The sequence below is a fragment of the Hypanus sabinus genome, chromosome 6 (genome assembly GCF_030144855.1).
Source record: "Hypanus sabinus isolate sHypSab1 chromosome 6, sHypSab1.hap1, whole genome shotgun sequence".
NCBI lineage: Eukaryota > Metazoa > Chordata > Chondrichthyes > Myliobatiformes > Dasyatidae > Hypanus > Hypanus sabinus.
In genome coordinates this window covers 139,779,561-139,794,004 of record NC_082711.1, presented here as the reverse complement: position 1 = coordinate 139,794,004, position 14,444 = coordinate 139,779,561, and the positions used below count along the sequence as shown (strand labels likewise).

Genomic DNA, 14,444 nt, shown 5'->3' with positions numbered 1-14,444 from the left:
GCTAATTGAATCTGAGGAAAACATGAAATTCACTGCAAGTGCATTAGTGCTTAATAATTTTCACTTAATTTTATGACTCTTTATGGGCAACCCTTGTGACATTTTCCAATGATTGGCATCTTTGTGGTTTGTACTTTGACAACCGTGTGAAGCTCATTTGGGTGTGAGACTTTTCAATCAATCCAAAGAGAGGATATAATTTCTTATTGCACCAAAACAATTGTGAATCCATTTTGGTTAAAATGAATATTTAAATATTTGGGAGAATGGGAAGATAGTGTAAGTTATTTCCAGCCCTTACTCAATAAAATATTTTTGTAGCAATAAACCTTTTCAAAACTGAATGCTTAAACAAAACAATTACTTTTATATTGAGTAGATTTATGCCAATAAATACCATTTTAAAAAAACCTTGACACTTACCTTTTGATCCTCCAGGAGGCATTTCAGACATAATTTGCATTGTTGGTAATGCCTCAACACCATGGATCACTTTGGTTGGAACAACTGAATGACTTATTATGCACTTGACCTTACTCCCAGTCTGTCCCAAAACCTTTGTTTTGGATTTTAATTCTTTTGATTGTTTGAGCTTGTTTGAAATCTGAGTATCGTTAATTGGTGAGCAAGTATCTTTATCAGAAGATTATGGATTTAAATTTGACTTTGGGGGCTTGTGGAATCTGGGATGGCCACCTCAGTAAAATGTAGAGTGCTGAGTAGTTACTGCTATCTTCATTATGAGAAATTAAACTAGTGGTCTTTCTGCCTTGAGCAGACCCATAATTTTAAAAATTAAAATCCCTTGGTTCTATCTTGAGCAGCTAAATTCTGTTCTGACATGTCCAACGTTTATCCCTCGCGATTTATCAGTAAACAAATTATCTGATTACTTGTTTTTAGGACCTTGCTATGCATGATTTGCTACAATAATTTCTGTAATACAGCAGTATTAGATTTAAAATGTCTGATTGTAAAGTGTTTTGTACATCAAGGCATATAAACGTGCATATATTTTATTTTTACTCCAGGGTGATGTGTCTGAGACCGTGCGCATCTTTTTTGAACAGAGTAAAAGCTTCCCCCCTGCACATAAGAGTGTCATGACAATTCAAGATGTTGACGCAGCTCTCACCCAGCTTTCTAAAATGACCAGGGAAGAAGATCAACTGAAGGAGCTGCAGGATATTGCTTCGAAGTAAGTCCCTCAGGTTTTCTGCAATGCCTACTAACCTTATTTTGAAAGAAGGATGCTAATGGCTTTCAACCACAGATCTGCATAAGTCTCTCAACCTCCTCTGTATTGGCAGTCATACGTGAAACAGAATGGTGACATTTACCTGGATGAAAGACCCTAAGGTTGCTGAAATGCACAATCAATATTTTTCCTGGTTTAAAGTAAACTGAATTTCAGGTAGGTGTCCTTGCTGGGTATAATGTTAAATTTGTTCTGTCCTTTCATCTTTAGTGACTTCTTTCATTAATTTTAGTGGTGATGACTGTGAGGGAGGCTTCATGTACACAGTATTTGCTGTTGTGGCCTTTATTTCACTGTGATTCAAAAACCTGTGAAGAGGATTTTATTGAACCGTACTACTTTTTTATAGTCCCCTCACAAATGACTGCAGCAGTAGCTGGTCACAAAGATATCCAACTGACATGTGTTTGCCGGTTTCTCAGAATGAAGCCATTCTGGGCTGAAGCATTAAGATTTAATGTTATAGCCCATAATGGTATTAAAAGATTAGGAAATACGTACTGATCTGAAGTGTGGATGTACAATAACTGTAATTATGTATTTGAAATTAATCTTGTGGAGGCACCCTTGTTTGTAAATTGATTTGTGCTTAAACTGATGCCTGTATGTAAGCATAGTATCTAGTTTGCATGTTTTGTGGAAGTTTAGCATTTTTGCATATTCTGTGGCAGGGAAGATCATTTGGATTTTTGAGTCTTTTCCGCTTGCCTTAACCTAAGTATTTATGCTTCTACATTTTTGATTTACCTTTTCAAGTTGATGCTTTGATACTACTTTGAAAAGTATTAATGTCCAAATGACTCTTACTAAAGACCCAGAATGAATAAATAAACTTGCTCTCAAGGTTTGAATCTGAATATTCATCCTCAAGATCTTTCTCACATATTGAGAACTAGGAGTATCAGACCTCATTCTCAATTAATGGGCAAGCAGATTTGTTGAAGGAAAAGTGATACACATTTGTTGGGAATATTCTATTAAATTTCTTAAATTTTGATTAAAACACCTAATCTTTTAGCCCTTCTGCCCACCATATTTGTGCATACTGTGATGTCAAATTAATTTGATCTACCTGAACATGGTCTATATCCCTGGAATCTCTGTTTGGTATGTATCTCTCTAAATGCCTCTTAAAATTGCTGTTGTATCCATTTCTATCACTTATCTCCCAAACTGTACATTATAGGCACTTAAAACTTGTTTCATGCATTTTCTTTAAACTTTTTCCTCTCACCATCTCACCTTAAACCTGCTGTCTCTCATATTTGATTTTTCTACCCGTGGGGGAAAAAGATGCTGACCATTTATGCTTCTTCGCCTTCTGCTCTCCAAAGAAAGCCAATTTTGTTTACCCTCTCAGCAGCTAATACTCTCCAATGCAGGCAACGTTGTCGTGGAGGCTTTAGAAAAGGTTCACATATAGTGTGGCAACCAGAATTGCACACAATACTTCAAATATTGCCCAGCTAAGGATTTATACAGCTGTAATGTATCTTTCCAGCTATTATACTTAATTCCACAATTAATGAAGGCAATCATGCTGTGTGCCATCTTTACCATCATATTCACATGTGTTGCCACTTTCAGGGAGCTATGGACTTGCACTTGTGGTCTATCTGTATGTCTGTGCTCCTAAGGGCCTTCCCATTTATCTTACACTTTTGTATTTGATCTCTCACTTGTCTAAAAGAAACTCCACCTGCCACATTTTTCTTTCCACATTTTCAGCTAATTATATCTTCCAGTATTTTTTGACAATCTAATTCACTTATCTGCCATTCCACTGATTTTTGTCATCTGGAAACTTGCTAACTAGATCAACCACATTTTCAAGAAAATCATAGATCCACAGCAGACGTCTCAGCACTGATCCTTGTGAGGCAGTGCTGATTACAGACCTCCAGTCACAAAATCACCCCTCCACCTTGACCCTTTGTCTTCTGTGACCAAGTTGAACGTGGCTCTAATTTGCCAACTCGCTGTGGATGCCATGTGACATGATCTTCAGGACCAGCCTACCATGGAGGGACCTTGTCAAATGGTTTACCAAAATCCATTGCCCTACCCTTGTCAATCATCTTTGTCAACTCCTCAAATTGAAGATGCCCACACAAAACCTTGATGACTGTCTTAAACAAGTCCATGCTTTAACAAATTGAAGTAAATCCTGTCCTTAAGGTTGTTCAGTCAGGATCTAGTCCTTTCCCAGCATATATGACTTCTAGCCAGGTACAGGTATTGATTATAACCGACATTTCGATTACTAACTCTGCCATCTTCTTCAGGGATGAAGCCTGGGCTTATCTAGACTAGTGGTATTTATACCCCCTGCCCCCCCAGTAGACTGTCCCTCCAGATTGGTTAGTCCTCGTCCAGTCAGATTTCAACTTTCCCACTTTGTTTGCAATCGAAGCGCTTGGCAGAGATGGTGCTCAGTGTCGGAGGGCTGGTCGGAGGCTCGGACAGACTCGGAGTTGGCTGTGTTCGGAGTTCCCAAAGTGCTGTATCGGCAAGCTGGAGGTTCAAGGCAGGAAGAGTTTTTCTTCCTCCTACTGTCTGCGTGAGTTGATGGGCTGTCGGGACTTTGAGACTTTCTTTTAAACCGTGCTATGGACTGCTCTTTATCAGATTGCGATATTGCTTTGCACTTTTGAAACTATGTGTTATAATTATGTGGTCTTTGTCAGTTAGTCTTTTATCAATTATGGTATTGTCTGCACTGTTGAAGCTATATGTTAACTATAACTATATGTAACTATGTGGTTTTGTGTAGGTCTTGTAGCTTTAGGTTTGTCTGTTGGGTTTGCAGTTCCTTTCCGGGGAACGTGCTAAGACAGTAGCGCGATATCGATATGCAGCAGCCTCTCCAGACTCTGGATTGGGGATTACCAAACATTATGTGGTTTTTCTTGTGTGGTCTGTTTTGTGCTTTTTCATAATATCATTCCAGGGAACATAGTCTCATTTTTTAACTGCATTGTACTTGTGGTTTATAAATGACAATAAACTGAATCTGAATCAGAATCCTGTTCTTAAAAACCTTTGTCTTTGTTAAAATTCTTTTTCTCTAGTTTTATTTTAATGGCTTCCTTTACCACGCAGTCCCAAAAGCCATTGGCATGGCATAGCAGTTTTGTGCCGAAGTCAATCCTACGGCCACTGCGATTGTAGTGTTCTGCTACCATCAATTTCTCCAGGTAACCCAAATGGATACACCTCCTGTGCTCCTTGATGTGGATTTCCATCATGACTTCCATCTGGCCAATGTACACTGCCCCGCATTCACTGGGGATCTTGTAAGTGTCAGCGGACCTGAGTCCCAGATCATCTTTACTATAATTACATTTTTTCTGAACTATGATCACTGTAATCTGAAGCTTGTATTTTCCTTTGGGTAGTTGTGCTTTTGAACTGTCTGTACAACCTGGCATTTTGTGGTATGAAGGATTGAGCGAGCTAGATTCTCGAGAATGGAGGTACGGCCACGGCAGCTGTGGCTGGAGCGGATTTGGGATTGGACTGATTGGAACGGGTTGAAGCAGCAGTGCCCAAGAATGTAAAATGAATTGATGTTTAGCCGAATTTAAGCATTGAGCCAGATTAAAAATATCAAAGCATTGAGGGCAAAGGATGAGCCAGTACTGAGCTCACTACTTTGAGATGCTTTACTCACCTCAGTGCTGAACTGGCTGTATGGCTGTGGCTGCAGCAGTCGGGTTGCTGGACCGGCTACAGTGCTGAACTGGCTCTATGGCTGTGGACTCATTTGGTGGACTTTGCAGTTCAGGATCAGTGTATTATTTGTTTACTTTTTCATTATTTGCATGATATGTTCTTCTCCCTCACACATTGGATGTTTGGCAGTCTTGGCTGAATTTTTTTTTTGTGGGTTCTATTGTGTTTCTTTATCTTGTGGCTGCCTGCAAGAAGGCAAATCTCAAAGTTGTATGTGGTATATATGTATACATACTTTGATAATAAATGTATCACCAGACCTCTTAGTGATCCACCTTTATCTGAAGGTTGTGACCTCTTTCCCCCCTCCCCCCCACCCTGTTGAAAGAGCCTTGAAAAATGTTCCTAGTATTCACCCTGTCAAGCCCTCTCAGGATTTCAAGTGTCTTAGATTCCCATTCATTCCTCTCACATCTGAGAGAGCATGGCTCCATTCAATTCATGGGATAACTCCTCCATGCCTGCTAAGTCTGTCCTACGCACTTCAATGCCAAGTACGTGTCTTTTTAAATAGTTTATTGGTCAGATGTCATTTGGGGTATTGTGCACATTTCTGGTCATCACACTACAGGAAGGACATGTTAGCAGTGAGAGAGTGTAGAAGAGATTCACCAGGATATTGCCAGGAATGGAGCACTTTACTATAAGAAGGGAATGGAGAGGCTGTGTCCATTCTTGCTGGGATATAAGAAGCTGAGGAGTGACCTCTTCATAGAGGTTTATGAAACTTATGACCAGCATAGGTAATCAGAATCTTTTTTTCCAGTCAGGGGAATCTACAACTAGAGTGCACAGGTTTAAGGTAATAGGGGAAGAAACTTAAAGGAGTTCTGAAGGGTAAGTTTTTTCCCTCATAGGGTGGTGAATATCTGTATTGAGCTGCCAGAGGAGGAGGTGGAGGCAGATACAATATTTGGATAGGTATTTGGCTACAAAGGTATAGAGGGCAAATGGGACTAACACACACAGGCATCCTGGTCAATGTGGACATTGACTGAAAAGAACTTACTGTGCTGTATGATTCTGTTTCAATGAAGAAAACCACAGCCTGCAGCAGAATTTCTTCACTCCATCTGTCTTGCAAAAGAATAATAATCCATTTGCCTTCCCAATTACTTGCTCAATCCACAAACTAGCTTTGTTCCTCGAAAACCTAGCTTTGAATTATTAATTATCATCACTATTTAACAGAGAATCTTTTTCTGTTATTCACACAAAAATACCGAGTATGGTATGTCTCCACATTATACTATATCTGCCAGTTTTTTGACCACTGTTTTAACTTGTTTTAACTTGTATTCTCCTCACTACTTGCTTTCTGGTCTATCTTTTGTATCACCAGTTCATGTAGTTCATTGTACTGTAGCTTCTCCATTTGAAAATAATTGTACAATGGCAACCAATCCCAAAAAATTCTGCTAATTAATTTTGTTATTATTAATCCTTTGTCACTAAAGTGTATCAACTATTCTCTGACCTTCCTGCACGCTTTTTGCTTTTGAATTGCATTCAATAAGTCTTTTACTCTGCAGTGCCTGAATTTTACAACTGTGTAGTAATTTGAATGCATTCTGGCAAAATGATCATCAAATTAATCTTGAGTGTGATCTTTTGTGTTTTGCAGATGCACGGCTAATGACTTGAAATGCATTATCAGGCTGATTAAACATGACCTACGGATGAATTCTGGTGCAAAGCATGTGTAAGTGAGATGATCCTATCATTGCAAATTTGAACACTCTGATATACCTTTCTCTTTATCCTGATGATTCTGGTAGTTTTGTTCACTGGTTGTATGATGTAGGCGATCATTGTCTTTCCATGACCATAATAATTCTTGGCAAGTTTTTCTACAGAAGTCGTTTGCCATTGCCTCCTTCTAGGCAGTGTCTTTAGAAGGTGGGTGACCCCAGCCATTTTTAATATTCTTCAGAGATTGGACTTGTGATGTGCACCAGCTGCTTATACGATCATCCATTACCTACTCCCATGGCTTCATGTGAACCTGATCCGGGGTGGGGGAGCGGGGATTCTAAGCTGGTGCTACACATTGCCCAAGGGTGACCTTCAGGCTAACAGAGGGAAGGAGAATCTTGACCCCCTTTGGTAGAGACTAATCTCTACCCTGCCACCCAAGTACCAGGATCTGGTAATTCAGACAATGGAAAAAATATTTTATATTTCCCTTTCCTATTTTTGTGGCTATTCTAATAGACTCTCTAACTTTCTATATACTTGACTCATTAGTAGGCACATTCTGCCAGCTGCAATAACTCCATTACAGAACCCCTCCCCCCACCATCACTGCCAAAGATGATCCTGCTGTTTTTTTGTCTCTGGATTTTTTCGGTTGCTTTCAATGTGCTAAATGCAACAGCATGCTATTCTATGAGATGCAATTTCATAACAGTACCTCTAACAGAATTTACATTTTTTCATTCTTTTTACACATCAGAGAATAAGAAACTTGAATGCGAGGAGTCAGCTGAGCAAAATTTGAATATACTGGTTCATGCTCATTTCAAAACTTGAATGATTATCTAATTTTTGTACTAACTTCCCAGTCATTATTTTTGGATCCTCCAGGTGTGCTGAGTGCTCAAGTTGCTGGTAGTTTGGTATAAGCTACATTAATCTAGTGCAGGGGTCGGCAACCCGCGGCTCCGGAGCCGCATGCGACTCTTTCATCTCTGTGCTGCGGCTCCCTGTGGTTTGTTAGGTTTTGAAATGTAATTCGAAATTTGAAGATTATGGTGATCTTGTATAATCTAAAAACGTTGTGGAGACCCCATTTCTTGGCACATCCGAACCGGCTAAGGGAGATAGCCTACGGGGGTTTGTGAGTACGTGACTTTTGGAGCATCCGCGCCCACGGGGACGGGTTGAGGGAGGCTTTAAAGCAAGGCTGTTTAGTTCGAATAAAGTTACCTTTGACTGCAGTGTCTTTATTTTAGCGCTGTGTGTAGCGCTACACCGCTACAACGTGTTTTTTATCGCTATTAATATACATCACCACTGCCAATGCCTGACACCCGCCAGTGCGCACTTTCTTTTAATTCTTCGATCTAAGGTAGGCTAACTATGGAGTAACCTTCAACCCAACGTCTTTTTTTCGGAGTTCAAAATGTTTTTGTTGCATGCAGAAATGTAATTTCGTTTTCTCTGCAGGAGTTCATCAATTTCATAAATGCAACACATTATAGTTTGTTTATACATAGCATAAAGGCAAAAAAAAACCGGTGTATGCAGTGTTATTTCATTTTAAATGTCAAATGGGTTTTGTGGCTCCCAGTGTTTTCTTTTCTGTGGGAAATGGGTCCATATTGGCTCTTTCAGTGGTAAACGTTGCCGACCCCTGATCTAGTGCATCAGATATGCTAATCATTTCAATTGCTAAATCATGTTGAAAGTCCAATTTTGGTTTATCCAGGTTGGATGCTCTAGATCCTAATGCTTATGATGCATTCAAAGCTTCCCGTAATTTGCAAGACGTGGTTGACCGTGTTCTGCAGAATCAACAAGAGTCTGAGCGGATACCAGGAATGAAGAAAACACTTTGCGTTAAGGCCACTCTTTTAACCCCAATACAGCCAATGCTGGTAAGGAATAAAATAAGGAATAACCTTTGGATTTAACACTGTCATATTGTTTAAGAGAGAATGGTTCCCAGCTTGACTGACAGGGAAGAGACATGGCACCTGGGCTCGACAGCCTAAGGTTTATTGTCAAAGTTGAATAATAGAGATGGGCATTTATCTTTATGAGAACCAAAGCACTTCATTTAAAGGTAGTTTCAGAACATGGAATCGTACAGTACAGCACGCTACAGGCTCTTCAGCCCACAATGTTGAGCTGACCTTTTAACCCACTCCAAGATCAATCTAATAATTCCCTCCTGCTTAGCCCTCTACTTTTCTTTCATCCATGTGCCTAATCAAGATTCTCTTAAATGTCTCTATTATATCCGTCTCTACCACCCCAGCTGCATATTCTATGCACTTCCCTCTCTTTTTATAATTAAAAATGCCTCTGAATACCCCCTATACTTTCGTCCCAATCACCTTAAAGTTATGCCCTCTCATATTAGCTGTTTCTGCCCTGGGGAAAAAGGTTATGGCTGCCCACTCTATCTATGCCACTTAACATTTTGTACCTCTCTATCCAGTTACCTTGTATCCTCCTTCACTCCAAAGAGTAAAGCCCTAGCATGCTCAACTTTACTTCATAAGACATGCTCTCAAATCCAGGCAGCATCCTGGTAAATCTAGTTAGCACCCTTTTTATAGCTTCCACAGCCTTTCTATTGTGAGGCGGCCAGTACAGAACATAGTACTCAGTGTGGTCTAATCAGAGTTTTATACAGCTGCAAAGTTACCTTGAGGCTTTTGACCTCAATGCCCAGCTGATGAAGGGCAATATACACTCTTAACGACTCTACCAACTTCAAGAGGTATTTGGACATGGACCCCAAGATCCCTCTGTACCTCCAGAGTGCTAATAATCCTGCCACTAACCCCATACTCTGTGTATCACTTCACATTTTTACAGGTTGAACTCCATCTGCCACTTCTCAGCCCAACTCTGCATCCTGTCAATGTCCATTTTTAACCTATGATAACTTTCTATATTATACACTCCACCACCAACCTTCCACTTCCACTTTCTCATTCATTTATAAAAATCACAAAGGGCATGTGCTCTTTAACAGATCGCTGCGGATCGCCAGTGGCTACCGACCTCCAGGCAGAATATGATCCATCTACTATTACCCTCTGCCTTCTGTGGGCAAGCTGATTTTGAATCCATGTCGCTAAGTTTCCCTAGATCTTATGCCTTCTGACTTTCTGAGTTAGCCTACCACGAGGAACCTTGTTGAAAGCCTTACTAAAATCCATATGCACTACATCCACTCTACTGTGCTCTACTTTCATCAGTTTGTTTAGTCACTTCCTTGAAGAATTCAATCAAACTTGGGGGCATGACCTGCCCCTCACAAAACCATTTTGACTATCCCTAATCAAAATGCTCATAAGTACTGTATCTTAAAATCCTTCCTAATTGTTTGACCACCACTGATGTAAGTCTCATGGGCCTATAATTCCCAAGATTATCCCTATTAACTTTCTTGAACAAAGGAATAATATTTACCACCCTCCACTCTTCTGGTACGACCTCTGTGGCCAGTGAGGATACAAAGATCATCATCAAAGGTGCAACAATTTCTTCCCTTGCTTTCCTTAGAAGTCTGGATTATATTCTGTCTGGCCCCAGGGACTTAGTTACTCTAATGCTTTTCAAAAGCAGCATATCCTCTTTCTTAACATTGACATGTTCTAATATATTGGCCTGTTCTATGTTGATGTCACAGTGGCCAAGGTCCCTTGCTCTAGTGAATACTGAAGCAAAGTGTTCATTAAGAAGCTTACCTTTTCTGACTCCAGGCATTTTTCCTCTTTTATCCCTGATTGATCCTACCCTCACTATAGTTATTCCCCTGTTCTTCATGTACATGAAGAGCACCCTGGGGGGTTTCTTTAATACTACACACCAAGTTCTTTTCATGTCCTCTTCTAACTTTCCTAAGTAAATTCTTAAGCTCCTTCTTGGCTACCTTATAATTCTCAAGAACCTTACCTTAAGTTTCCTACTTTCTGCCTCTTGACTCGATGTTCCATATCCCTTGTCTTCACTCTTACCATTCTTTCCCTGCCTCAGTGGGACAAACCTATCCAGAACTGCCCACAAGTGCTCCGTAAAGAACCACCACATTTCCACTGTGCATATCCCTGAGTACATTTGTTCCTAACGTATGATCCCAGGTTCCTGCCCAATAGCATCATTGCTTGTTGTCCTCCCAATTAAGTACTTCCCCATAGCATCTGCTCCTATTCTCGACCAAGGCTATGGAAAAGGTCAGGAAGTTGTGGCTATTTTCTCCAAAATGTTAACCCAGTGAGAGATCTGTTACCTGACCAGTTTTGTTGCCTAGAACTAGCTCCAGTCAGCTTGTCCACATACTGTGTCAGGAGTTCTTCATGGATGTACCTAACAAATTCTGCCTCATCAAAACCTTTTGGACTATGGAGGTACCAATCAATATTAGTAAAGCTGAAGCTGCCCATGACAACAAACCTGTTATTTTGTTTGTACCTTTCTGAAATCTGCCTTCTGATCTGTGCCTCAATGCTTCTGCCACTGTTTGGGGTGGGGGGGGGGGGGCTTGACAGATCAGCCCCAATAAAGTGATTATTTCCATCCTGCTTCTGACTTCCACCCACACTGACCCAGTAGACGGCCCAGATTGGAAAATGATCTGTAGATTTCATGTGCATTGCTATTGCTCCAGAACGATCAAGATTGTGTTTTGAGACATTAGGGCCAAGCTTCATAAACTATAATTACTAATTATCACAATTTCTCCTTGCTTAGCTTATGATGAGGAAGATGCGCTTCTTTCTTTAAATGGTTCATCTTCTTTAGGCAATTATTTGGTGAAAGGCCTGGGCACAGATGATCAGTAGTGATCTGTTCTGGCCTTGTGTTAACTTTTTTCCATGTGTCATTTTGTTAACTGGCTGACAATGGGCATGTAATTCATTCAGCCCCACAGTGACCATTAGTGGTTATGTCATAATGGAATCCAATGCTGCACTTTGCAATTGTGATCATTAGTTTTGCTTCCTACTTGGTCAGTGGGATTTGAAGCCTACGTGTTGTTTTCCAACAAGCTCAATCCAATTTCTGTTGTCACATTAAAATATTTTGGAAGTTTTTGTCAAAGTAGCCTTGGAATATGATATGTAATTAGTTATCAAGTTTGTAGTTTACTGTAATATATTATTTTTGCATGGAGCTACATTTGGCTAAACATTAATAAAATCTGTGTCAGTAGTTAGCATTATTTATAATAGCTTTTAGCTTTTAAAGCAGATATTTTGAAAACTAAGTAAGTGTGAATGAATTGAAGAATGGCTGAACACAGAGCTGAAAATGAAAATTAGAAAACGCTACAGGGACTAGAAAGGTGAAATAAAATATAGGAAAAAGTAGGGCCAGGCAATATCCATGTAGAGAGAAACAGTTTTCTGTTTCAAGAGCCTTCATTGTAGTTAACTTTTCCTTTATACAGATGTTGTACCTGCTGAAGATTATCAGGTGAAAATATCTGAGGCATCCTGTATCAGCAGTGTGGGAAGAAACAAGTTTTGCTCAAAAAGCACCTACGTTGATCAATTACTACAGGAGTTGCTTTGAGAAAATGGATGTAGTACAGGAATGATTCATGGACCCTCACAGCGACCTGGACTATGCCTCTTCCCAGCCTGTTACTTCTAAAAATGCCATCCTCTTTTCTCAATTCCTCCTCCTCTGCCACATCTGATCTCAGGATGAGGCTTTTCATTCATGTCTTCGTTTTTCAAAGAAAGGGGCTTCCTTTAACGCTGCCTTCAACTGCGTCTCTTCCCTTTTACACAGCTCTGCTCTCACCCCATTCTCCTGCCACCCGACCAGGTATAGGGTTATTTTTATCCTCACCTACCACCCCACCAGCCTCCGCATACAGCACATAATTCTCTGGAACTTATGCCGTCTCCAACGGGATCCCACCACCAAGCAGATCTTTCCCTTACCTGCCACTTCCTGGTTTCCGCAGGGATCACTCTGTACGCAACTCTCTTGTCCGTTCGTCCCTCCCCACTAATCACCCTCCTGGAGCTTATCTTTGCAAATGGAACATTTGCTACACCTGCCCCTACACCACCATTCAAGACCCTTAGCAGTCCTTCCAAGTGAGGTGGCACTTCACCTATTAGTCTGTTGGGGTCATATACTGTGTCTGGTGCTCCTGGTGTGGCCTCCTGTATGGGAGACCGCTTCGCTGAGCACCTACACTCTGTCCGCCAGAAGAAGCGGGATCTCCCAGTGGCCGTCCATTTTAATTCCACTTCCCACTCCCATTCCCATATCCATCCATGGCCTCCTCCACTGTCCCAATGAGGCCACACTCAGACCGGAGGAACAACATCTTATATTCAGTCTGGGTAATCTCCAAGATTTCTCAAACTTCCAGTAATGCCCCCCATTTCACCATTCTCCATCCCCTTCTCCCTCGCTTACCTTATCTCCTTGCCTGCCCATCACCTCTCTCTGGTGCTCCTCCCCCCTTTTCTTTCTTCCATGGCCTTCTGTCCCCTCCTATCAGATTCCCTCCTTCTCCAGCCTTCTCCTTCTTCTGTATCTCTTTCACCAATCAACTTCCCAGCTCCTTGCTTCATCCCTCCCCCTCCAGGTTTCACCTATCACCTTGTGTTTCTCTCTTCCCTTTCTCCCCACCTTTTAAATCTACTCCTGGTCTTTTTTCTCTCCAGTCCTGCGAAAAGGTCTTGGCCTAAATTGTCGGCTGTACTTTTTTCCATAGATGCTGCCCGGCCTGCTAAGTTCTTCCAGCATACTGTGTCTAGTGCAGGACATAAGTTCTATTTAATGTAAGCTCAGACAGGTCAAGAAGTTAAGTGTTGCACCCTTGAACGTCACTTGAATTCTCTGCTGCCTAATTCATTGCGCTCGTCATCATCCACGTACCAGAAATCTGTATAAATGAATATGTGATCTTTAAATGCTCAAGCTTTACCTTATTTCTTTGGCTTTGTCACAAGACCTGCATACCATAACTCCCAAATTCTGACCAGTAATGAACAATTAAAGCTAAATCATTTGAAGTTATTGTATTATGCTCTAATTCCTTTTCTCTTGCATTCTTTCCTCCTGCATTCCCCCTGGCTTTGGAGGTGGTGCAGAGTAGGTTCACCAGATTGATTCCAGAGATGAGCGGTTTAGACTATAAGGAGACATTGAGTTGCCTGGGACTGTACTCGCTGGAATTCAGAAGAATGAGAGGAGGTCTTACAGAAACATATAAAATTATGGAAGGAATAGATAAGAGAGGCAGTAAAGCGTTTCCAGTAGTAGGTGAGACTAGAACTAGGGGACATAGCCTCGATTTGGGGGAGTAGATTTGGGATGGAGATAAGGAGGAACTGCTTTTCTCAGAGGGTGAAATTCTCTGCTCAATGAAGCAGTGGAGGCTACCTCAGTAAATATGTTTAAGACAAACTTGAATAGATTTTTGCATAATAGAGGAATTAAGGGATATGGCAAGTAGGTAGAGACGAGTCCATGACCAGATCAGCCGTGATCTTATTGAATGGCAGAGCAGACTTGACATGCCAGATTACCTACTCCTGCTCCTATTTCTTAAGTTCTTTTGCTATACACCATCTTCTGTACAACTGTGTTAACAAGCATCAATGGACATGACAGTGCTCGTAGACAGATGATGACAGATTTGAATTGAAATGATTTTCTGTTGACTAATCTATGTGTTTGACAGGGAAGGTTGATGTGGTGATGTGCACCAAAGAGGAAGTAAGGACCATGGGAAATGGAGCAA

At 40.9% G+C, this 14,444-nt stretch overlaps 1 protein-coding gene across 4 annotated transcripts in view; it reads left to right on the top strand.

The window, feature by feature from the left end:
• The window catches only part of lig3 (ligase III, DNA, ATP-dependent), a 112,572-nt gene that overhangs the window by 16,702 nt on the left and 81,426 nt on the right, over positions 1 to 14,444 (top strand). For all 4 annotated transcript variants that reach the window (XM_059973069.1, XM_059973070.1, XM_059973068.1 and 1 more), the window contains exons 6-8: positions 1,032 to 1,198; positions 6,618 to 6,695; positions 8,424 to 8,592. In XM_059973069.1, the coding sequence (XP_059829052.1) occupies positions 1,032 to 1,198; positions 6,618 to 6,695; positions 8,424 to 8,592 (414 nt within the window). The remainder of the gene's footprint in view (positions 1 to 1,031; positions 1,199 to 6,617; positions 6,696 to 8,423; positions 8,593 to 14,444) is intronic.